The 27,481-nt window shown below is 38.4% G+C and overlaps 2 protein-coding genes across 4 annotated transcripts in view; one reads left to right on the top strand and one right to left on the bottom strand.

Moving 5' to 3' along the window:
* LOC124285826 (solute carrier family 10 member 6-like) overlaps window positions 1-26,686 on the top strand; it is a 48,015-nt gene extending 21,329 nt beyond the window's left edge. The window contains exons 2-3 of the mRNA XM_046722093.1: window positions 3,716-3,887; window positions 23,539-26,686. Of these exons, the coding sequence (XP_046578049.1) occupies window positions 3,716-3,887; window positions 23,539-24,248 (882 nt within the window). The 3' untranslated portion in view covers window positions 24,249-26,686. The remainder of the gene's footprint in view (window positions 1-3,715; window positions 3,888-23,538) is intronic.
* LOC124285828 (trafficking protein particle complex subunit 13-like) overlaps window positions 1-27,481 on the bottom strand; it is a 194,562-nt gene that overhangs the window by 141,663 nt on the left and 25,418 nt on the right. The gene's annotated exons all lie outside the window — the stretch shown is intronic.

Consider the following 27,481-nt stretch of genomic DNA (forward strand, 5'->3'; position numbering starts at 1 on the left):
ATTGACAAAATGTCTGCCATACACCCAGAGAGATATGCTCTGTCAGTCCCTAAACGTGCTACACCAAGTCAAATAAAGAATAATATCAAATTCTTTCTAAGGCAAATCAATGATGGTTGGAGTTGCTATATTCATATTGGATAAATAAGTTCTAAATGCCTTTCAAAGAAGTTCTGTTTATCATCACAATAACTTTGGAGAATGAAATAAAAATGTGAAGGTACTACAGATAACAAAATTGGTTATGGTAAAAAAGTTAGGGTAAAACAACATTTATATTTATATTTTTGCATTTAAACAGGGATGGCAACAGGAAAATCTATTTTCAGCTGAAAACTTAATATTGTGTCATCGAGTTGAGGGTTTCTTGATGGATTTCGACGATTCACAATTTCAACAATTTGAAATAAAATCCGCGGAAATCCGCGGATCAGCCGAAAATTGCCATCCCTGTTCATATTAGAAGTGTATGTATGATAATACTCATCACTGGGTCTGTGATGTTTTATTATAAACAATATTTCATACACTCAGAGTTACACATACATTTACATGATCACAGGTCTTTCTATTCTATAAGCACATAACCTGGAAAAGAAACATAAGGAATTCAGCTAACCTTTAACCTAATACACATGATCAGGGCCTTTAATTACCCAATCTAGCCCTAATCAAGAATAAATACAAAATGAACATAAACAGCTCAACCCACCAGATCTGATGAATACATACAAAATTACAGCACATGAGCCTTTAACCAAAACAAAACTCTTTTTCGTCTCCACTTTTCATCTCCATTTCAGTAAATATAGGCTGGCCAGACTCCAATGAACATTTTCTGTTAAACAGATCAAATGCTAGTGTAATATTTAAGACTATTAGAGAGCTTTTCCCAGTCCTTTCCTGGCATCTTGATTGGACAGATGGTGCAAAGAATGACAATGAGCCACTTGACTTGGCTTGGAAGACATTTTTCATTGGCTACTTCAGCGAATGGCAAAGGACGTCTTTAGGGGTTTTAAACTACTTAAGCAAAATGGAATTTTAAACATGTCAGGTTCAACATACTGGGACTATTGAAGTTTCCTTGGTCTGGAATTGATGAAATGTCTGCAACAAATAGAGCTGCAAAAGTATACTCCGTTCCTCGATGTACCGTGATTATCAATATTTACCATCGGTTCAATTCTGTTGTTCTTCTTTGAAAGGCAGTTTTAGAAGGTGTAAAGATGAACAAAGTTCTGTGGATAATCAACGCCTTTATTGCAATAACGGTTTATTGGTTTTCCTTCATTCTGTTGTTGTGTATTTTGGTGCTGCCCAATATTAGCATTACAAATTGCCTGATATCACAACAAGCTCTTGGTAGGTTCATTGTTTATCCTCAGCCAATTGGTATTGTATATTTATGTAATTTATCCTCATGGAGTGACAGTTTATCATTTGCATATTTAATGGTACAAACTATACTATTCACACTTTGCTAAGGATCAAATCATAGATTCAACAGAAAATTATGATGTGGGGTCAAATTTGGTTAAATATCTTAGCTTATTGTAAGCATGGTTCCTAGGTTTCAGTATGTCATTTTATCTTGTGGATCCCATACCTGCTATTGACAGGTGTTGTGTACTTGTCAATGACTTGTTCCATGATTTGCAAAATGGTTGATTGGTGCCATGAAAACCATTTTGATGGTTACTCACGTATCAAGTGCATAAGGTTAGATTAAAGTGACTGATTGCCTAAAGAGGGGTTACCATATTAATTATTTATCCAGTTTTAAATGGATACAATTTCAAATTATGAATCTACATTTAAGTAAAGTTGTGAATTTTTGTGATCCTTAGCAAAGTGTGAGTAGTATATAAACATTTCTAGCCCAAATATTGTGCTTCTCTTCTTCTGTATGCACTTTGTGTATTGAAGTAAAATATACCGAAACAAGAGGACTATACCACGATAAATATTGTATTGAAACCATGGTGTATCGTTACAACTGTAGTGATGACATGTGTGGAACAAAGGCACCAAGTAAACAATGCCTAGGAGAACGTGTAACCAACTGACAGCTGAGATTTACATGATGTTATAAATCTGACCATCTGACAATGCTACAGAGGCTATGGACACAACAAGTTTTCATAAAGATAATCTTTCACCGAAACAATGTCATTACATTCAAACACAGCAGTCTATGTGAAAACCTCTGAGTCAAGTAACCAGACCTATGTTGCCTTTTGGATTTACTATCATGAATAAAGTGAGCTTGCTGAACCAAACCAGGAACCAAAACATTGGTTACAGTAAAGATGTAAATGTATGTATAAAACCAATGTATTTACTTCTTTGAGGGCACTTTAGAAGTTGGAAGTCTGATAGAACAAGTATATATGGATGACAACTTCTTTTATTCTAGAGCACTAGAATAAAAGCTAAACTGACTATACTTGTTCTATTTGACTTCCAACTTCTAAAGTGCCAGTGCTCTAGAATAAAAAAAGTTGTCATCCATATATACTTGTTCTATCCAATGTATTTACATCATTGGTTAGGGATAAGTGACTACATTTCTCACAGTTGATATACTCATCCTATTCTATAACAGAATTTTACCCCATAGAGAATTATGCAAGTTATTCCAGCAATGTCGTGACCGTAGATTAATGATGAGCTTCCAGCCACCTGACCAATACTTTCCGAGGAACAATGTCATTACCGGTACCTTCCAGCACAGCAGTCTAATCACTTGACAATCGTAGCAAACACTACACAAATTCATCACATGAAATCTGACAGCTCCTGGTCCCCGATGACTATTTTGTTGTTCTACTAACACCTCATAAATGTACAAGTTGTGAAAACCTATCAGCTTGAAACCTCAGGGGCTGGAACTGCTGACCCAGCACATTTTCTGGTTGTCCCACCACGCCATGCTTCCCAATTGTCCTTCCACCTTACACAGTACTCTACCCCTACACATACCCTTGAGAATAACTTGGTGATTACCACGCTTCTTGTTAGGCTAAAATAAATTAATTATTAGATTTTCATCCTTGTTAACTCGCTAACCTCTGCCTCATGTTACTGTCCCATGGTACTAACTGACAAAGAAAATCTCTACACACGCTGCCCACTTTTAGTTGATGAAATTTGTAAAATTTGAAACCTTTTCTGCTTCATGTAAATTATCTGTCAGCAGTTCAAATAATCCATATTTCATTGCTGTTGGTTCATTAGTCTTTAAACTAAAGTACTATTATATGTTTGATATCATTTCTTGGTTGTTTAATGTCAAACTCAGTAATATTCCTGTATATAATGATGCTGGCCTTTAAATAAAGGAGTCTGGTCCAGACAATCCAGTGATTAATGTCATGAACAGCGATCAATGCAGTCAAGTATGATGACATGCAATAAATGAAGTCTCTGATCCTGAGTCCCCCCCACCACCCCCAATACATGGGCTTCTGGTGCCCTTTTCAACTTAGAAACCTCATGGTGTTGGGTCATAGCAACAAAATAAATTATGGAACCAAATGTTATCGCCCTCTACACAGTAAACTGGAATGTCGGTACACTCTTCTTCAGAACACTGTAAGACAATGTCTTGCTACAATTGTTTACTTATTACTTTCCATCAGTATATGTTCAGATTTGTGTCACTCATATTAATTGCATTAGCACTCATGGTGTGATGTTCCTTCTGTTCCAGGTGGCGTTTGGGTTGGCGATGTTGCTTCCTGTCAATAAAGATATACGTTTTGGATTACTATGTGTGGCGTGTGTGCCTGGGGGCGGCCTTGGGCATGTGGCCGTCATGATCGGTGATGCTGACGCTCCCCTCAGCCTCACCATGAACATGATCAGCGTCGTAGCTATGTTAGGTAAGTATATCGCCCACATGATGGTAACAATATTCTATCATGACATTTTAGAATCCTGCATTCTGATTGGTCCACTTTAGTATCAAATCTACTTATACTGCGATTATGAGTGAGTAAATATTGCTGAACACTGCAATCATCATGAAAGCAAGAAAACTTTGTCAGTGCAAACCTCACCTGTAGGTAATTTCAAACACTGATTTTACTACTGGGATAGTATGGGAATGGGTAGAAACACTATTGAAATACCACTCTAACATAGGCTCAATTACTGCAATAGTATCTGTTTCTTCCAACATGTATGGAACAAAATAAGTTACCCCCAAATCGCAGGTTCCTTCCAGAACATCCAATGGTGGGCCCCATTGGATCTTCTTAGCCAACAGGGGCCGTGGGGTAGCCTAATGGTTAAAGCGTTGGCTCGTCACGCCGAAGACCCGGGTTCGAATCCCCACATGGGTACAATGTGTGAAGCCCATTTCTGGTGTTCCCCCGCCGTGATGTTGCTGGAATATTGCTAAAAGCGGCGTAAAACCAAACTCAGTCAGTCAGTCAGTCTTAGCCAACATAAAGAAGAGTAAGAAAAGGTTAGGTAGTCAGAGCAAATAACATGATCTAGTTGGACTTTATCACCAACATTAGAACATGGACCTGTGGAACATCACCACCAAAGACTTCTGTATCACAATTCTTCATTATGTCTTAACAGGAACACAGATCTAAGAAACACAAAGCCTGAACCAACATGGCTTCCGACCATAGACATTACACACACACTAACTGTATCAAGTAGATCAAAGGTTATAATAAATTACAAAGCTAATGCAATGTCTCACTGTAATGAAGATATGCTGGTGTGCCTGATCAGTATGTATTCACTTGAGCTAATGTTAAACTTAATCACAGAGCGGTTGTAGTCTTCTGCCAAGTCAACACAGCGAGGGGGACTGTGATGAAAGCAATCACTGCCTGTGCTATGTACCTTGCCTTGTGTGTTTGTTCATGGTTAGACTCCATCCAAACCCTCAAGGCAACAGTTCAGCTGGACTTCATGTAGTCTGTCTCACAGTCCCCCAACCACATTATTTTCCCTACTGCCTGGCCCTCCCTTATTGCTAAAGTCTAAATGAAGCAAGTCTACATTTCCTCAGGTTCTGATTCTCCCATCTCACTGGGCTCCTTTTCAATTTAAATGGGATTATTTGTTGCCAACAAGATTATATATATACAGAGACGGAGCATTAGTCTACTGGACTTTGTGTAGTCTGCCTCACAGTCCCTCAACCACATTTTCCCTCCCATCCAGCCCTTCACGCACTGCGAAAGCCATAAATGTCTATGTTGTCCTCAGGTACAGGTCATTGGGGTTCCTTTTCAATTTGAATTGACTTATTATTATATATAATCAGAGACAACGTCTGGACTTCATGAAGCTAGCACACAAGGAGGAACAATATACCATGCTACTGTCATAGTAGAGATATTATATGGACATAGTGTACTGGCACCAGACTTGATCTTGAAAGCTTAAAGACGATTGTTGGCTTGTTGTCACAATACCTATCTCTTAGATATGTATTTAAAAAATCCAGATGATCTAAAAATGTGAAATAAAGTGGGTTTGTCTGTATTCTACTGCTCCTGGCACAGTTATTAAATTCACTTTATGACGGCATACTGGAAAATCATCATCATGTTAATGGTTTTGCATAAAGGTTTAATCAGTGGCATAAGTTTTCTTAAAACAATTTACATGTTTGGATGAAGCATTACTTAATTTGAATGTATACAAATGTTTATATGTTAGTTTGCTAATTTTTATCAAATGGATTAATATGAGAGCATATAGTTTTGGGGACGATTCCTTGGGCAGTACTGTGATGTAACACTGGAGGTTACTTCATAGTTTAAACAACGTTTTGCAGCTCTGACTGCATTGGTGAGGAAGTGGTATCTTAATCATGAAAGTAGGTCATGGAAGGGAGTGAGGTACTGCTGACCTTTTAGACATTGATATATATCAATAATCTTGACATCTGTAGAAAATAGCAACATTTGCTCATACGTGGTAATTATGTGGGCATGAATACCAGACTACATATACAACAGTGTATCAAAATACATCTTCTGATGCCAGTTATAGAACTGTGTAATAGTATATTAACTCTACAAAGCAGAGAATTGTATACAACCTATCATATCACATATATACAACAATATAACAAGTATACACTCCGATATCATATGGATACAAAAGTATACCTTCTGATATCACATATATACAAGTATACACCCTCTGATGGTTAGAACATCATATCAATATATACATCCGATATCAAAAGGGTAGAATAGTATATCAATATACATCCTATGATATCACAGATAGATGCCATTTTAATTAAGAAAAAAAATCAAAATCCTAATTTTCACAAAAGATGTGCTTCCCAGTTTTCCTGTCAAGGAAGGAAGTTTGGACTGCCAAATCTCTATGAGCCTTACATTATGATAATGTGTTTACGAACAGTTTCTTCATCACCATGATCATGATAAATAGTGGGTGCTCTTTGATTAACAAGTACGTCTTCCCAATCAGTGTCTGAAACCTAACACAGTCCACCTCCCCTCTGTCCTCAATTCAAGAACCAGCTTCACAATGAGATGACCTCATTAACCTAAGTAATGACCGAATGCAAGAACAATTTCAGGAGTGACCTGGTCAATACGGCCACTGATTTTTCTTGTCTCTCCTTTATCCACAGTCACGTCCAGCAATTCTAGAAGCAATTTTCTTCAACTCTTATCTCAGTATGGATGTCTGATTATATGTCTTGCAAAATAACATACGGTCATGAGATGAAATGGACAAGACCGAAATTGATGTCGACAACAGTCACAGAATCAATACACACCAAACGTCAGTTAATTCACCGACCTCAATTATTTAAAAGCTGTCCCTTTGAATAAACGATGATGATCATTGCCCATGTCTATACATTAAATACTGACAAACACTGTTTATGCAGATGCAAATGCCTCCACTTATTCAGATTTGAACTCATCGTGGGAATAGTCACAATAATGGTCTGATATATTCATATGCTCTCTGTTCCTGAACAAACCCATTGTCAGTCAATGCTTATGTTCAAACCATTTCTCCCCCCAAAACAAACATTTGTTTACTCTGTTCCTAAATACTTTACAGATCGTTTTCTCTAAATCTGCAAATGTAAATACTTGCATGAACTATTTTCACATAAACGTTCTCAGCCTGCTATCACTAGTACAGTTTAATGACTTACAGTCCTGAAAAATTGTATTCTTTCCTTTCAGTGAAGCAGTTAAATGATACGAATTCGAAGACTTTTATGTATCATTTGATTTGACATTACTTGTGTGAGTCAATCTTGTAGGGAGAAACATAGATCCTGCTACTGTTTAAAGGGATGAATCTTACATTGCTGCATCAAGATGCATATGTTCTTACTTATGAGAAGGCTCTTTACAAAAGGAAGTCAGTAGCCAAAGACAACATAAAAAGCATTGGATCAATAAGTTTAAAATGGTTGTATCAATTTTGTATGTGTAGTTTTCTGATCAATGAGATTTTAATAATTCTTTATTTCATATACAGTTTCCAACTTTGGGTTGCAGTCTTTAGATGTTCTTTAACTCCCTTTGAGTAGAGTATATTAAATTTGTTCATTTTCTTGGGACGGAGCAAGTAGATTACTTTTTCTTAAACCTACCCCTGTAATTACAAATGAAATATCCAAGCATAAACCCTATTAGTTCCCTTCATAAATCAAAGCTAACAAGGCTGACATTCCCAAACACTCCCATTGAAATGTGCAAGTGCACAGTGAAATAGACAAGTAATGCTCCAGTCATTAATTAGCGATGCCAATGATTACTCTCTTCAATACCACACATTTAGCACACTTACTCTGCCATTATGGCTGAAAGGGTGCAATGAAGCAAAATTGGCCACAACAAAACAGTCACTTGTTCCATTGAACAGCATTTAGAATCATTAGCAACACCAAGCTCAGCTTCAACACAACAAATAACTTCAGAAAAGCATGAAATAAATGAAGCTGAATTGAAACATAAAAATATTAGCATCTATGCATTAAATGGCCACATAAGAAACCAACTCTTGAAGAAGGGGAACCATTGCTTACAATGCCCATTGATACAGATGCCAAAACAGTTGAAAGAGGCAGTCATCAATTTCAGTAAAACTGTTTGCGATCGATGCATGTGATGAACAATCAACATGCAGTGTTTTAAACTGGCACTACCTCAAATTAGTTTGCATGTTATATGGAGGTGAAGTGGCAGATCTGTTGGATGAATGAATAACATTCTAAAATCCTCCAACATTACGTGTGAACTTAACAAGAGTTTGGTAGAAAGGAATCCCAGCTGAAATATTTCTATCCAACATGAAACTGCTCAATTTCAATTCATGATACATTATTCTCAGCCTTCATTTACACTCTGCCTGCTACCGACCAGATGAAGGGGCCTCAGTAAAGTTTTAGTATTCTCCAACGCCATGCAGCATATCTCATAAAGAAACAATACCGGAACTGAAAGGAAAACTATGATTTCAAAGTATCAGAAGCTTGTTTTATCATTTCGAATGATCAGAGAGAGTCCATCTGGGTGATATTTTATCTAAATAATTATGAATATGCTCAGGAGTATTTCTTGTTCATGTCAGCAATCTGTATGGAGCCATTAGGATGAGTGAGTGAGTATGGTTGTACGCCGCTTTTTAGCAATATTCCAGCGATAACAAAATAAGCCCATGTCTGGTGTCCCCCGCCGTGATATTGCTGGAATATCGCTAAACGCTGAGTAAACCATACTCACTTACTCACTGATCAATATTCAAAATCAGCAAGGTAAAATATCAAACTAGCAGTAAATGAAAACTACAAAGATATAATGTCTACACCTGAAGTTCAAAATCATATTCACAAATAAATCCATAATTCTTTTATTTTCTTCTCCGTGTAACTGCTTAACCTTTACTGCCACAAAACAGTTTCTCTGATTAGACTTACTGATAAAAGTGCTGATATTGTACATATTTGATGTAGTTGTATAAATAATTCCACTAAATAAGGACGAACAACACATATGTCAATTGTACTAATCTCCAGCATCACCAAGCTGGTAGAGTAACTTAGTGTAGGTGGCATATACCTGATGCTTCATTCCACAGAGAATCATGGCTGATTGTCTGACCTTTATCAGATTCAAAGACAATGAGGCCCTTCTAGAAGGCCCTGTGTCCAGTACATATAAATGGCCCAAGTCAGACACTAACAGATGGAGAAAGCCTGGCACATTAGCATGTTGTTTGGTCAAACTTTAGTGGCAATCTTCTGTTTTCCACTCCGATGAACTCACGCTGAGAGATAACAGGGAGACAAAACCACTGAAGTGTTAATTGGGCCGAGGTAATCGCACCAGTTTACATAGATACTACACATTAGTGACCCGACAATATTGGAACTGGAACCTGTATGACACTATCTGATTCTGCAGCCAGAAACAACACAGACTCGTGGCTTCCATTGGGCAAGGCGCAGAAATGGCGGATGTTGTTAAACCGAGCCTTGGCTGGTGATGAATGGGACAAGTCACTGATCTACATACCCATCTGAGATGAACATCAACATCTAGTTACTTTCCTTGAAGCTTACAAATTCCAAGGTGTCATGTATTTTCAAAGGTCAATAGACAATTACTGATCGCAACACAAATCACCCTGACATGTCCCTTAGGAATATATTGGTACAATTGTCTTTCATTTCTTAAATAACAGATAGGAACTATTTCCCAGGAAGATGTTTCAGTGTCAGTGCACATATGCTAACTAGTGTTAGTTGATATGTCCGTCGAGTATTTGTTGGTATTTGTGGATTAATTTTCAATGAATCTGAGACCCCATGGGGATTCCAACTTGGAATGGGTCTCCAGCAAGTCTTGCACTTTACAATGGTGGATAAATGTATTGGGTTGTGAGGTTGAGACTCTGTTCTGTTCGTATCACTGTACACCAATGATGAGGATCATCGCTCACAGTGCCAGTCACTGGATTGTCTGATCCAGATTCAGTTATTAACATTTTATGGCTAGAATTATTTTGTGCAATGTTTAGCAACAAACAAATATGAATTTAATGGTCCCATTTACTGTGATCTATCATTTCATTTGACAAGAGTACAAAATCATTGAACACCTGGGCATGATCATTTTCTAACATTCCAATCACTCCTGACATTGTCACTAGTGTCAGTCAACATCTACACACAAGGCTTAAAGGACCATCTGAACTAAGTGTCGACTGAAGAAAGTCAGCTGACTGAATGTTTTATTGCTTCTTCAAATAGACAGAAAACTTTTCTGCGACATGATTTAAAATATGTACATAAATGAATAGATCCTATCGAAATAGAAACAACAAAAAACCCTTTCCATATTCAGAAATCTCTGCTAAAAGCAGAGTGGATTGAACAATTGTGACTACGGTATATCATGAGTATATATTTGATTCAGCGGTATTACAGCTGTACAATGTTGTTTGTAAACAAACTGAGTCTGGAGCAGACAATCCAGTGATTGTAACCATGTGATACTATGTCAGAGCATGCCCAGGTTAAAGTATAAGAGTTATGATCACCTTTGTGCTAGGATCACTTTGAGGAACAGCACCCTTGTATGTATTCTCTGGATTTGCTTTTTACACAGCAAGATTAGGGATTTACATAATGCTAGCCCCACAAAACGTCAACACCCAGCAGCACCAGCCATTACACAGGCCATACGGAATCCCATGATTTCCACAGACAACCAAGGACCTGATTTACATACAGGACAAACTTTATAGGAAAATAGTGTCACATTCCAAATCTGTGTGCTGTTGAAAGTGTCCACAAACTTACTCCGACATTATCCAGAATCAATGTAATGGTGATTCTGGAGACAATATTGTTTTGAGGGGTGAAGTCACAGTTGGTTGATTATATAAGTAACATTTTTTAGTTTGACAAATTTAAAACATGCTTAGGTATCCCAAGCTCGATTTGTAACAATACACTATACCATCCTCGTATGCTGCTAGCCATAGGAGTTGGTTGGTATATTATCACTGATCATTGGTTCAGCTCAAATTGTTCAAACCAATCAATATATTATCAACGAACCAATCTAAATGACAAATACATAGAAAGCCATTTAATCTCTTCTAAGTTAATACAATCAGAAAAATAATAATTAATAAAAATGAATACATAATATTGCTACGGTGTGTATCACAGGGACAAGTGGTTCTGTGCCCAGTGATCACATCCGATGACGTTAAGCAAGACAAAAAATACAGATTGTGTAAAACTGTGGAAAATAGCTGATTCGGCCACTGTGTTTATTTTTCATGTATACTTAAATGTTATGGCTGGCTGAATTTAGTTTTACACTGCTTTTAGCAATATTCCAGCAATATCACGGCAGGGGACACCAGAAATGGGCTTCACACATTGTACCCATGTGGGGAATCGAACCTAGGTCCTTGGCGTGACGAGCGAACGCTTTAACCACTAGGCTACCCAAATGTCCCCTTAAATCTTATGACATGATGTGTACATATAATGGCACTGGAAGTCAGTATTTATTCCTGGCATAGAAACAGGACTGTGATGAGACGTCACCATGTTAATTTTGTGTATAGCCTAAAATCCTGAACCTTTCACCATCTCCCCTGCTCTGATCTGTTTTATTTACAAGTTTCAAAAAACCGACAAACCAAATTTTGAAAACGTAAATTGACAGCCATGTCTCTGTTTAGGTATGACAGAACAAATGGGATTTTAAAACTGCATACAATGGAGAAAATAGAAGGCTGAGGATTCAGCTACGACATTTAAATGTCATCAGGGACATTATATTGATTTGGTTTTGTGAAAATCTTAACTCCAGTGTTATTCTGCCAACACTGATCTGTGTCATTTCATTGGTTGGTTTGATCTGATAATAGTAAGTATTGCTGGGTCTAAGCAAAAGGATTGTGAAAGTCTTGCAAGTCAAATTATGATTCTGTCTGTGACAAAATTTCACTTTCTCCAAATCAATATCGAAAAGGAGATAGCTCCGAGGCAGATGAATGCTGAGATGGCGATGTCTTTTGAAGGCAAGGAGAATGTGAACACATTGATTCATTTCTGCAATTCCTGAACTTTGCCTACTCATAAAATATACAACATCTCCAAGGACATTTCGAAAAACATATCTGTGAATCTAACAAAGTGATCACTTTACTGAAATTTACGCAGAGGTATTTATCAGTGGAGAACTACCACCATTAGGTGGCTGTTATTGATCTTGTCACTGTAAATTCTGTCTGACCCTAAAAGACTGAGGCTCAAATCAATGGACAAACCATCTAGAGCAATAATTTGATCAGTGCCACAACGTAGCAACAGCCCAACGCCTCTCACAGACCCTTCCTTAAATCGTCATGGAATTAGCACCAGCATGTTGTCATCATCAAGACATGACTGATTTCACCAATTGTGGCATTGTCTGCCGAGTAACAGTATAAACACCTCGGAGCGGATATTAACTACAAATGCGAGCCAAATTTAACCCTTGAGAATCCAAAATGGCATTTCCAGTCAAAATATATTCTGAAAGTTTCCAAATGGATACCAACACGCAGATGTAGCAGGTACACGTGTTATGGTCTTTTGAGGGAGCTACAAAATGTGACTTTCATGTGTGTTGTTTCGGTTGAAAAATCTTTAAAATATTTGTTCAAATTGCTCAGACCATGCATAATTGAAGTCAGAGAGGGCAAGATTTTGATCTGAAATCTCACGAGACTGTGCTTCTACTTAAATCGTGCTCACAGCAACTTTACAACTTAAATTGCCTTAGTTTAACATTCTATCATCCCCGAAGGTTGCTGGGAAGCTGTTGAGCCTTAGCAAGGTTGGATGTCAGTGGAACGTAAGACCAAAGTTGCATGCAGACAAATCGGCATTAGGAGCAAATCTCCATGGATAGGAGGATGTAATATCCTTTGATGCACGAACACTAGTGGTGGCAGGGCAGACCAAGTAGCACCAGTAACCACACAACATTCACCACAAACATTTCATCGTTTCTAATAAATGCATAGCTGCTGTACATGGGATACAAATTGTAGTCACTCGTAGCTATGAACAGAAACAGACATGATTTGGCAGACTTGAAACAAGCTTCTGCATCAATGATATGTTACTTCTAACCCTTCATAACATATTTGTCACTTTCCAACAGATGTAGTAAGTAGACTAGTGGTAAAGGTGTTTGCTTTCACACCAAAGGCCTGGGTTCAATTCTCCACATAAGGTATAATGGTTCCAAAAATTCTTAAATTTTGTGGATTTAATGCCTCACTCAGTGACACAAGAGCAATATGCCTGTTAAGAATCAAATCACGAAAGAAAATACAATGATTGATTTTATTTTGAATAATGATCCACACCATCAGGTTATCAACCATCAGGTTATAGAGTCTGACTACAAGGTTTAGTCACCTCTTACGACCATTATAGGTTGGTGGGACCACACGATACATTTACTGTAGTCACCCCTTACAACTATCATAGGTTGCTGGGACCACAAGATACATTTACCGTAGTCACCTCTTACGACTATCATAGGTTGCTGGGACCACAAGATACATTTACCGTAGTCACCTCTTATGACTATCATAGGTTGCTGGGACCACAAGATACATTTACCGTAGTCACCTCTTACAACTATCATAGGTTGCTGGGACCACAAGATACATTTACCGTAGTCACCTCTTACGACTATCATAGGTTGCTGGGACCACTCACCTCTTTAACTATCATAGGTTGTGGGACCACAGTCACCTCTCTTCGACCAACATAGGTTGCTGGGACAACAAGATCCAATTAGTCACCTCTTATGACTATCAAAGGTTGCTGGGACCACAAGATACATTTACTGTAGTCACCCCTTACGACCAACCTAGATTGCTGGGGCCCCAGTTCCATTTAGTCAGCTCTTACGACCAACCTAGATTGCTGGGGCCCCAGTTCCATTTAGTCAGCTCCCACAGAGATTTGTTCATACATGTAGTCACTACCTACAGAGCATATAAATAGCAGATATGTCAGTCCGTTCCAACACAACCGTAACGAGCTTCTGAAATGATCATACAAAACCTCCACATCAGGGAGCCATGGCACAAATGACCAGCAGTGTCCTGATTTCTGACAATGTGGTTATGATTACAATAATTATCTCACAGTGAGTTGTCTGATGCAGATTATAAATCATTTCTCAACACACTGGGCAACATTCAGAGATAATGAACATGTCAGGCCGTATCCATTCAGAAACCTGCTTCGGTGGCAATAAACACGTTCCATAAGGCCAATCAGAATTAGATTTAATGATCTCAGGCTGCGATGACATGTAATAGCTGGTAACAGAGAAAACCATATTAACTCACATTCATAGAGATACCCATACGGGAAATATATTCAAAGTAGATTGAAATACATTGAAAGTATCTCAGAAATACACAGAAATATATTGGAAATACATCCAAAGTATACAGAAATGTACATCAGAAACACATCTGATTGGTTGGTTAATTTGTTGTTTAATGCTGCACTCAGCAATATTCCATCCATATGGTGGCAGTCTGTAAATAATCGAGTCTGGACCAGACAATCCAGTGATCAACATCCACGAGCATCGATCTTTGCAATTGGGATAAAATGAAACACATCTGAACTATATTGAGTTATTTGTAATTATGATGAGGGGCGAGATGCAAGCCTGTTGGGTGTAGATAGTTTCTGACAAAACTATTTGGATTGCTTTTGTACATGGTTTTAAATGATAAATTGCGAGTGCAAGGTGAGGCGTCGGCAGCCAGTGTCATCCCAGTTGCTTTCAACAGTAAATACCAAATATTGAAATTATATCTAAAGTACATCTTCAGTCAGTTTATAAGTTGGATAAAGCATGACCCTCGGGCATTACAAAAAGTAAGAATGTTATCCCTCAAGGAATGCCCTCGGGAAAACATCCTTACTTCTTTGTAATGCCCGTGGGTCATGCTTTATCCTATACTTAAGTGATAAATTGTGTTCATAATGTTTTATGTTGTCACAGTGGATGAGTTTGTTCAAGATTCATTGTCTGTTATGTGTTCGTGACTTGGGTTCAGTATTAGGATGTGACATGGTCACAGGAGCATGGTCTTGAATCAAGGACCTGTGGACATCTAGATAAGAACTGAATTTTCTGGACATCTAGACAGGAACTTTACTGTCTGGACATCTAGACAAGAACTGTACCACCTAGACATCTAGACAAGAACTGTACCATCTGGTCATCTGGAAAAGAATTGAACCGTCTGGACATCTAGACAAGAACAGTGCCGTCTGGTCATCTAGAGAAGAACTGTACCGTCTGGACATCTAGACAAGAACTGTACCGTCTGGACATCTAGACAAGAACTGTACCGTCTGGACATCTAGACAAGCACTGTACTGTCTGGACATCTAGACAAGAACTGTACCATCTGGACATCTAGACAAGAACTGTACTGTCTGGACATCTAGACAAGAACTGTAAGCCCATTTCTGGTGTCCCCTCAGCCGCAGATATTGCTGGAATATTGCTAAAAGCGCGAAAACCGTCTGGTCATCTAGACAAGAACCGCCTGGAGTACAAGAACAGTCTGGACATCTAGACAAGAACTGTACTGTCTGGACATCTAGACAAGAACTGTACCGTCTGGTCATCTAGACAAGAACAGTACCATCTGGACATCTAGACAAGAACTGTACCGTCTGGTCATCTAGAAAAGAACAGTACCAAATGGACATCTAGACAAGAACTGTACCATTTGGCCATCTAGACAAGAGCTGTACTGTCTAGATATTTGGACCGGAACTGTCTGAACAATAACAGTACTGTCTGAATCTCATTACAAACTATATTATATGGATCATCATACTGAAAGGTCATGTCTGTTGACAGTGTGGACCCATGTGTTTAGAGACATTAATTACAGCTATCAACCAGACACTTTAACTGACCTATTTTTCATCTAAGTTAACCTGTATATTGATTAGTTTCCACCACACATCCTGCCTCCCACTTCCCCTTACAGAAGACAGGCTGAAGAATGACACAGTTGCAGGGTCTTAACATTGCATGGACAGTATTCCAGTCATAAACTTGATGTTGGGGGCCAACCTGAAGTGATGGAAGCCATAGTATAGTGCTGACAAGCCTAGAAATATGATCAGGACCAATCTAGGATTCGAACCAATGGTCACAAAATTTGGCACAGACAATCATCATGAGCATCGATCCATGTAATTGGGATACAATTACATGTATCAACCATGTTTGAGAGCTTGATCACCAGACCCCTTTAGTCACCTACTATCATAGTGAGTGAGTATAGCAATATTCCAGCAATATCATGGTGGGGAACACCAGAAATGGGCTTCACACATTGTACCCATGTGGGGAATCGACCCGGGTCTTCGGCGTGACAAGCCAATGCTTTAACCACTAGGCTACCCCATGGCCCCCTTATTATCATAAGCATAATGGTTACTGAAGACCAATTCTATCCCAAATCATCACTAAGTACCTGTCAAAGAGCAGCACACAAGGCATATATTGCTTGGCCTCCTGTGAAACAAGAAACTGTGTTTATGATCTTGTTTCAGCAGGTGCTTGGTTGTGTGTTGGCATGTCTCATACCTACACCTCCTTACATCATAAACTGATGAGCTCCAAGCAGGGTCAGGACATTCTTGTCATTCCAAACACCCATAAACTATGGTAGAAACAATTTAACACTGAGAAGAGTATCTTAAAAGTATTGGATTCATTTCATCTGTGGGGAATGTATAGGGTACAAATATATTAAAGGAACTTCACAATGTCATTCCACAGTAAATATTATGGATGAATGTCCTGTGGCTGGCAATCATTCATATTGACATTTATAATAGTAACATTTATTAGCTGTCAAATCCAAGATGCATTTAAAGCCATCATGGTAAATGTGAAAAACATCATAAAACAGATTACCACGTAAGCCCTCTTTATTGAGGTGATTCTACCAGTATTTATTGTAAATCAAGGCAAGGTCAACATATTTTCACAGCACTTATCACAGCTAACAGAAATAACGAGATAGTCAGAAAGGAAAAAGGGTGTTTTCTAGGATTTAACCTTAACTGCTCTTGATCCATTCAGTGAAAGGAAGGCCACTTTTTCTGACAACCAGAATTTCCAACTCTGAATTTGTCTGGCTTTTACCTCAATGACATGAAGTTATTATACTAATATCAATTTCCTAAGATTGCAATAGTATTCACCTGACAACTGGAGCAATGTCTTTGAAGTAGAAAGATGTGTGAGGAAAGTAGTATCAAGAAACAGGAACAAGTCAGCAACCAGATGGAAAAGGGGTCATGTTAAAGTGCAACCCTTGAAGGCCTCTTTGGCTGATCTTTCATAGATTTGAATCAATACTTTATTGTGAGATCACCAAACACAAAATAGTGAAGTCAATAATCAGATTTAACCCACATGTTATCAGTGTGAATCCATGTTTCAGGTTTCCTGACCAACCCAAATAAAAGAAACAGTGACCTTAAACATTGTTTTACTCATTATTTAGTTGCCTTATTAGCTTTTGTATAAACCTCTAGCATAAATGTCAAGCACTTCTCTTTATATCAATTTTCTGTATGCCAACAGTTAATTGTCATTAGAGAGTAGGTTTTTACAGACACACACCAAGTCACCATTGTTCACAAGAAAAATGAAACAGAAATGAACACATAATCTTAGTGCTCTACAATGTTCCTGAATCAACACCAGCTCAACAAATTGAAAAAAATATATAACAAAAATCAAAATTGCTGTATTTTGTACAAAGAATTGAAACAGTGAACATAATCCAACTTGTGTATTATTGATAAAGGTCTTAGTGAAACAACTTTCAAATGTCAGAGAAACAAAAGAAAATATTGTTGTCATGGAGTAATGAAACTGGATCTCTCCGTTGTGATGACTTCAACAAAGATCATTAGCTCATATTAATGTTACAAGTCATGACACCTTCCCCTGCTGGTATCAGTAGGAGTGCACCGTGAGGCTTCCGTGTATCCTCTGCTGTCTGGAACATGCTGTGGTAATTACAAAGGACTGACTGACTGAGTTTGGTTTTACGCCGCTTTTAGCAATATTCCAGCAACATCACGGCGGGGGACACCAGAAATGGGCTTCACACATTTTACCAATGTGGGGATTCGAACCCGGGTCTTTGGCGTGGCGAGCGGTTAACGTTTTAACCACTAGGCTACCCCACCGCCCCAATTACAAAGGAAGAAAATAAACATGAATTGAACTTGTGGAGAGTAAAGTATGGGTTGAAACATTAAAATGATCTGCTACACTTGATCTGAGTGTTATAACCACATTGCAACATGCTCAAGTTAAAGCACTTAGATCAGTGGGATGTAGTTATTGAAGCATAAGGCGGGAACTAACAAACACTGCTGACGAGATGTTCCTGCTATGTTCACCGGTTAGGACCCCTTGCTACAGTACCTTACACAGGCAAGCATGTCTTCATGGTGGAGGGGGGTGGGGGTGTGTGTAGCCAAGTGGTTAAAGCATTCCCTTGTCACACTGAAGATCTGGGTTCGAGTCCCCACATGGGTACAATGTGTGAAGCCCATTTCTGGTGTCCCCCGCCGTGATATTGCAGGAATATTGCTAAAAGCTGCGTAAAACTATACTCACTCAGTAATGGTGGAGGGCGGGAGATCATAACAGTCTGGAACTATCGGAGGGTTGGAGATCTCCATAGGTTGGGGGACGGTGGGGTAGCCTAGTGGTTAAAGCGTTGGCTCGTCACGCCGAAGACCCGGGTTCGAATCCCCACATTGGTAAAATGTGTGAAGCCCATTTCTGGGGTCCCCCGTCGTGATGTTGCTGGAATATTGCTAAAAGCGGCGTAAAACCAAACTCAGTCAGTCAGTCAGTCATAGGCTAGAACTGTCTGAAGCTGCTGACAAGATCTCTTGTTAGGTAGGGCCCATTGTGTTGTGGTAGTTCACACAGACTAGGTGGTACCTCACACAGACAGGCATGTCTTCATGATGGAGGGATGGGATTATAATCTCATGCTAGGTAGGGCCCCTTCTTAGTGTGACACAGATGCATATGGGACAGGGATGTTTGGAGGAATGTATGGAGGGATCATGGGTGTACTATATGGTATGGTCAGGTGTCTCAACATATGATTCGGGTAGAGTATGGAGGGATCAGGCATGTATGAAGTTGAGTGTTTAGAAGATACATTTTGAGTAAAATTACCGCTGTCCTTAAGAAAGGGAGGTAACTCATCATGGCAGTGTCTACGGTAATGGACAAAAGTTGTCTAATCCGGACTGCTTTAAAATCCGGACAAATGAGTCAGTCCCAATAGACAAATTCCACAGGAATATCAGGAAATGACAAGTCCAGTATTAGGAATGGGAGTGAATGTTTCAGGGTTTTGTGGGCCAAGGCCAAATGACAGGAAGGTTAAGATGTCTGAGAAGAATGTGGAGGAGAAGGAGAAATAAGATAAGAGTTTTTATCAAATGTCTAGATGTAGAGAATATGGAAAGGGCCACACTCAGATGAGAGAGAGAGTGAGTGAGAGAGAGAGCTATTAGTATGAAGTGTTGACGGATATGAATAGAATATATATAATGCAACAAGCAGAATTCAATTAGTCAGTTTGGTGGAGGATATAGCATCAGCTGCTGGGTTGGGCTGAGACATAGTGGAATCACATTCAAGGACAGATTTCACACTGGCAAATCTGACTCAAGTTGTTAATATCTCTTTATTTTCTGTTTCCCCTTTGCTGCTGTCAAATGAGACTTGGTGACATTTCAATTTGTTTGTGTATTTGTTGCGTAACATTGTAATATTCCAGCATTCTGTAAATAAACCAATGTCAACCAGACAATCCACTGATCAACATCATGACCATCAATCTACACAGTCTGTACATGTCAGCCAGCCTGACTACCCAATCCTGTTAATTGTCTCTTATGACAGGCACAGGTTGCTGAAGACCAATTCTAACCCGTGTCTTCCTGTATATAAGTCTCAGACACTTCTCCGAAGTGATCTTATAGCTTTGACTATTGAAAGGCTAAGTTGAAGTATGGGAGTTATGGCTGCCTAAGCATTAGAATCCCATACTGGAAAGGCCCCAGAACATGTTCCACTTAGCACTGTGACTGTCATTACTCTGTATTTAACTATGGGAGTTACAATCATCTTATAGCTCTGTGGGACAGGGCCCTGGGCAGCTGCGACATACCAATGGCTGGACATTTACTGTAACTGGCAGGCTGCTAGGAAGGGTTTGAAGCCTCAGGTTGATGTATGCAGTTTTTATACACAACACGCAAGAAGATAATTTCGCAATCAGTTTACACTTCAGCCATGTTCTCTCCCTGACAAGCTCAAACTTATATTCTACATCATATTTGCATTTCCAATAACTCTTCCTTTATAATGTGAAGCGTCACATTTGCCAAATTTCCACTCAAGCTGTACTTCAGCAGAGAAAATTGCACACGTGAAACTCTCATGCATATTCACGAACGGCAGCGTTCTGGACATCAGGCGAGAAAGTTGGGAGACCACCAGACCAATTCCATCTACTTTGTATGTCTGGGTGATGAACACAGCTCCATCAGCGAGGGTCAGCCACATCAGGACAGACAGTGTCCTGCTAATAAACCTTGGTGCTCAGATCTATATAATAAGATCAGTCACTAGGATCACAAGCTCATTGTAACTAAGTTCATTGAAACTTTGAAATACTGAGAATGTCTTGGTGCAGATCCTACCTATTTTTTGTATAATCTATTACGAAAGTATTTCGAGGAAGCGCAGCAACCAATTTTTGTTTTAATTTCTACTTTCAAGCCAAAAATTAATTATTATATTTTCATCTATATTTTTTCAATGTTGGATAAACAGTATTTCTTGTTTACATTCAGCACTAACTGATGAGAAGCACTTGATAAGAAGCATGAATATTTGGTAGGGTTATGTATTGCGGATATTTTTTCAAGCAAAGACAGAAGCAACACATAAAACAATTTTCTTATAGGAAATGGGGACAATACAATGATGTGAGGCAGGTTTCATGGCTCTATTAATGCTTATTGACTGATGTGTCATACTATGGTTGATCTATAATTTCCATTATCTTTATTGTTACAGCTAAAACAAATTGATTATATTTTTTTATGACTGATTATCAATATGAAAGTTGTGTCCTAAATAATATCATACACTGTGGTGAAGATAAGTATGGATTTACCGAAACAGACTTGTAATTGTCAAATTGCTAAAGACCGAAAGCAACTGCTTTTGCTAAATATCAAATTCCACTGAGTAATTCATATATAAATATGCCAATATGACAAGTGAAGGGAAATATGCTGTCTCCTTTTGGACCGATGACAAGAAATATGTTGGCCTTTTTTGGACTTATGACACACAAATTAGTCAAAGTTACTTCATCTGTAGTATTATTTATCATTAGTGAGGTCATTAATCAGCAGTCCCATAATCCATACTACTATACTGTAGCTCTGCTTCCAAAATATTCCACAACCCTTCTAACAGGACAAAATGTTCTGCTTAGGCCAGACCAATTTTATTTCTTGTTTATGGACTTTTGTTGAAAAAAACCTCCTAAAGGCAGGAGGGAAAAAAATAAATAATAAAAATCACCAGTCAGAGTAATATTCCTTTTAAATACTAAAAGTATTTTACTTTTGGCAATTTATGAAGTGTATATGGGGCAAAAAAAACAATTTACTTTTTTGGCCAATAAAAATATTAACATTTTATTTTTTGAGCAGGGAAATTCTTTTTTTTATTTCTTATTCTTGAAAAAATATGACCGGCGGATCCGTAAAACAAGAAATAAAATTGGTCTGGCCTTATAATTATTTGTAGATGGTAACGTTCTTGAATACAGACTCCCTTTACCTGGGTCACCTAGTTTGTATGCTGATGGTATGTCTGTAGCTGTTGCAGCCTGGAGACTGGGTATGTTGTTAAACCAGTCATGTTGGTCCACAAGAAACAACAAATGCACCGGCCAGCTGACAGATACTAATGGGAATTGATCCTGGCCACTACTTTTATGTTTCTACTGGCCCAGATGGCAAATAGCTGATCAGTTGATTATTCAAGAATATCACCCATAAGGACAGAACGAATGTGTGTAACTTTTACACAAGTGCATTTGTCGAATCTGCCTGGTCAGCTGAAGCCATAGGACATAACAGGGCTTCATAGCTGAGGAAGATATGGTATGATATCACCCATTGTTACAGTCTTCCCAGAATTATTATGACCAGGACCATGTGAAGACTGCCTTCATGGATTTATGTCTGCTGAGTTTACATGTCATACTTAAATGTTCTCCCTAAAATTGTCTCTGAGTTGAGCCAAAGGCTTGGGACAATCATTCTTTAACTCAGGACAATTTATTATTCCTCATAGCTTGTTGGCCCCTCTGTTGACTGTTGTTACTTCCTGTTATGGGGTAGCTTAGTAGTTAAAGTGTTGGCTTGTCACGGCAAAGACCCGAGTTCAATTCCCCTCATGGGTACAGTGTGTGAAGCTCATTTCCGTTGTTTCCCACCATGATATTGCTGGAATTTTGCTAAAAGTGGCATAAAACTATACTCACTCACTTGCTTCCTGTTAATGCTTTTGAAAATTCAGCATTTGAAATCTCCATTTACCGAAATATGTTGCACAGCTTTTAAAAAAAATAGATTCTTTTTTCCAAAAGACAAACTGGTTAGTATCTGTTTCCTGTGATTGACGAACCATGCTCCCTGTTTTTCATCAGTGTTAATTGCTGCTTCACAGAAAATAGCAACCTGCACCCAACTTCTGGATGATATCATCCTGTTACGTCTTTTCCTCTTTAATCACTAGACACATGGAGGATCCAAAAATATGATGTATCATAACTTGTAACGAGCAAGACTTAATCAATATATCACGTTCTTACAAATAACAAAATTGCTCGCTGCAAACAAGCCTAATTTTCTCTCTATAGGTCAAACATTCTCCAAGTCAGGAATCCTAATAGCTTCTGTAGAAGGCAAATAGTATTGACTGGAAAGGGCTAGCAGTACAACTACTCCTCTCTAATATGTTGGTGTAATCTTTAACGAGTCACAAAAAGCATGTTGAGATGAAGTATGGTTATCGAGTCTTTAGCCACCCCATACAGCAGCTCTAGTAGATCAATATCCCATTTAATGTCTTCTGCATATCACCAATGATGGCTTTTGGGGAAAATTGATCATTACATGGAAATCTGTGAATGATGTTTCTTTGATCAGCAAGGAAGACAGGCTTGCTCAAATAGCCACATACATCACGCAACATTTAAGGAAGCTACATGGAAACTTTCACTGAAACTACATGAAACCTTTTGACATAATTTACATTCTGTCCTTGTTTGTTTCAGGTACGGCTCCATTATGGGTTTTTGTTCTTGGACAATACTTTCAACAAGAAGCTGAAGAGAAGACCACAAAGAATATTCCAATTTACAATTTCGAAATTTGGTTGGCTTCAACATTTTTTGCTTACACATTCGGACTGGTGATAAACAGGTTCCGGCCTGTGATAGCAGACGCCATTTTAACCTGGTTGATTAAACCACTGTTGCTTCTTGCTACCATTCTCTATATCACATTAGGCGTTTACATAAATATGTATGTGTTTGACAGCATCGATAATTACGCAGTTCTGGGGGCAATTCTGCTTCCTGTGTGTGGATGTGCAACTGGATTTGTGTTCTCCGTGGCATGTCGGCAGAAAGTCCGCTTCATCAAAACAATAGCACTGGAGACGTCCAGCATGAACTGCCTGATTGTTTTAGCTGCTCTACGATTTTCTCTTCCTCAACCAGATGCTGATAGGGCCTCTACGATTCCAATATGGGTTATGTTCACTATGCCAGGACTTTACGTCTGTTTGGCCATCCTGCAGATGGTCAAGAAGAGGGTTGATAATTTCTTGGAAAGTCGGAAACAGAAGAACTGTCGGAACTACAGTATTGTTTCTGGCATCGTGAATCAGCCAGGAATAGCAGCTCTGTCTGCTCCACTGTTTGTGGAGGAAAATTCCGAGGATGAACACAATACCCCCAATGAAAAAGTGACAGTGTTATAGCATTTCTACGGCTTAGGACTTTCCAATTATCTTTAGTACAGTAACAACCATTCTCAGGTCGACATCTCAGTGGTAAAGCATAAGCAATGTTTCTTGGTTTACATGTGTATGAATGTTGATTTTTATTGCAATTGTTGATACATGCTTAGGATGTTTTTCCAGCCAACAAATCTCTATGGTGCTGGTCACCACATGCAAATGTTTCCATCTAGACGCACATGTAAAAAACACATATTCACGTTGCACTCGCAATGCTTGTCACATGACCTCGGTACGTGAGCAGACAACAGTGCAATCCTCTCCCACTTTGTCTGTTATTCTGATTTCAAATTTATTTTTTATCATGTAGTCCCTCCAGACATGGGTGGATGCCCCATATGTCCTTCAGTGATTTGTGCATAGCAACAGTACCATCTGCCCGTAACTCTTATCCTGTCGAACAAACATACACAAAGTTGCATCTAGGAGAATCCCTACAAATTTCTGATGTATTTTAGGGAGCATGGATACTATTTGTTTATTTTATACATTTTTTGCTGACCATTATGCATTCATTTTGATAAGAAATAGGTGAGCATCCATTCCTAGTGATTAAATCCCAAAGACGAACTTTTTTATTATGTTCATTATTTTATATAACAAAGCCTTTTTCTATATACTAGTATTTGGTTTTGCTTTGAACTGTTTCCTTTTATGTGCCTTAGATGCAAGTACATAAAACTTTATGAGGCTTGAATGTTCAGATTCTGCAGGGCAGTGTGCTAGCCTAGCAGTTAAAGTGTTGTTCTTCCTGCTGAAGGTCCAGGTTTGATTCCCCTCATGGGTATAATGTGTGTCCATTCCTGGTGTTGTCTCCTGTGATATTGCTGGAACATTGCCAAAGGAAGTCTCAAAACAACCTCACTCTGAATCTGAACTTGTAATCCTAATTTTGCCTAGTTAGTATAAATTCTTATAGGAATTTTCCATTGAAAACAATATGGAGTTGATGGCTCTAGCAGTCATTTGAATGGCGTTGTAAAGATTTTTCCCTGACCAAGAAGTTTATCATTACGTCTCTTACTTTAGCCCTATTTGACACACAAAACTCTTGAATAGGCGGTATTCAACATTTACATCAGATCAATTTCATTCTACCCAAATAGGATAAGAGTTACGAGCAAAAGATGGCGTTCTAAAGTTTTTTCAATGTTTACTTGTACATATGATACTTTGTAGCTTAGATTGAGTAGCTGTGATGCAACACAATGTTCATGCTTGATTATCCAGTGTTTTGTATCTCCATTCTATAATACACATGCCGGACCTATTCACCAACACAGCTTCATTTTAAACCAGATTTAAATGATGCAATGTTTAAACTAACTGTCCAATCAAATTGTAACAAGCAGTTATAGCACTATTACAGTGTTATAGCACACCAGCAGTTATAGCAGTTATAGCACACTTACCTTATTTCTTTTACCATCTTTTAGCAGGAGATCATCGTAAGTACTCAGAATACAAACCTTTTAAAGTTAAAATTTAATTAATAAGTTTCATTTCAATACAGGGGCTTGTTTGTATTAGGCTGCAATTTTCAATGAAGAACCTGGGTTCAGAAGAAACATATTCATTGGCTATTGATTTCAAGTTCAAGGTCATGAAACTCTTTTCAAAGTTAGTGATGAGGGATTGGTATGGTGATGTCCCATCCCAAACAAGGCAATACAGGTGAATCAGTCCAGCATTTTTATTGTGACAGATTGGTGATATAATACATGCGATAATGAAGGATGCGTGTTGGCAAACCGATGCAATATACATCCATCACAGACAGATGTAATGAAGTAGTGACACTTAGCTGTATGGTACTGGTGCATGTGTGACTGTAATACCAGCAACCCACCAATCAACGACTTGTATTTCTAGGGCAATTCTGACCCTTACTGCCACTAGCACATGATTGGTGGATACTATCAAGTAGCAACACTTAGCTGTACAGTATTTGTGCATGTGTAACTGTTACTGGCATCCCACCAATCAATGGCTTGTATTTCTCTTCAAATACAATTGGTTAACCTTATCATCTGTAGTATGTGATTGGTGAAGGCTGCAAGGGATCAAAAGTACAATTTTGGCGTCATAAGTGAATCATGTCGAAGATTGTGCAGAGCAACACTGATATATTAATTGCAAGCAACATTAGCAGCGATGCCAACCTGAAACTGAGACAATTAGGAATACTGAAATTCTAAATTTGTAACTTTAAAAAATTATTCATGTTTCATATCTTATCATGTCAGTGTAATTTGGTTCAAACTATAGGAATGGTTCCCTCCATACCACAATGGTTGCCATCTCTGTATTAGAAGAAGAACCAAACAGAGCAAGGATGCATCTGCTGATATCAAAATGTACAACATGCAACACCAAACTGAATAAAGATTCGAGAGGTATGAGACATCAAATTGTTCTGATAACTTACGGGACCATTCTATCATCTGACATAGAAAGCTGGAAGTTAAGTGTATGCTACAAAGTCATCTTAGTGCTGTGATGATCTTAGTACTATGCCTGCTTTGCAAACAGGACACATAAATAGGAAAGACAAAACAATCAGTCTTCAGCAACAAACACAAATAATTGATCTGTACTGACCATTATTTAACGTAAACTACTTACAGCTTGTTCAGCTTGACCTGAGCTACTCTACAAATGCATGACCCGGGAGGTCAAATGGCACAAACGGCAGGCCGAGTTACCTTCATTAAATAGGGGAGCAGAGAATGTTATTAATGTTGCGTTCGTGCGAAGCATGCATACATGGATTCATTACAGAACTTGTCCTGGAAAACAACACTCTGAAAAAACAGTCATTTCATGTTTTAACTGAATTGTTTATACAGTCATATTTTGGTTTACTAACTTTACAAAGTACAGATGTCAGTTACTTTCACAATCCGATTCACTCTCGCTATCACTCTCTACACCCAGTTCAATTATCACTTTTTCTATTTCAAGTTCAACTGCAATATTTCTGTCCCAGTAGTTAGGACATTGCTGACGATTTCTTGACATTGAGATGTCAAACGGTGACAAAGGTACACCCCTTCACAATAATAGACCCAACCAGTTGTGACACAGTCACACAATACATTAGTATTCCCTTGATCAGGTCAAGCTGAACAAGCTGTAATCAATGGTTTGCTTTTCATTAAATTCATGTAGAACACCATACATCGTTAGAAATT

The sequence above is a fragment of the Haliotis rubra genome, unplaced genomic scaffold (genome assembly GCF_003918875.1).
Source record: "Haliotis rubra isolate DU_JTF1 unplaced genomic scaffold, ASM391887v1 Scf37, whole genome shotgun sequence".
NCBI classification, from domain to species: domain Eukaryota; kingdom Metazoa; phylum Mollusca; class Gastropoda; order Lepetellida; family Haliotidae; genus Haliotis; species Haliotis rubra.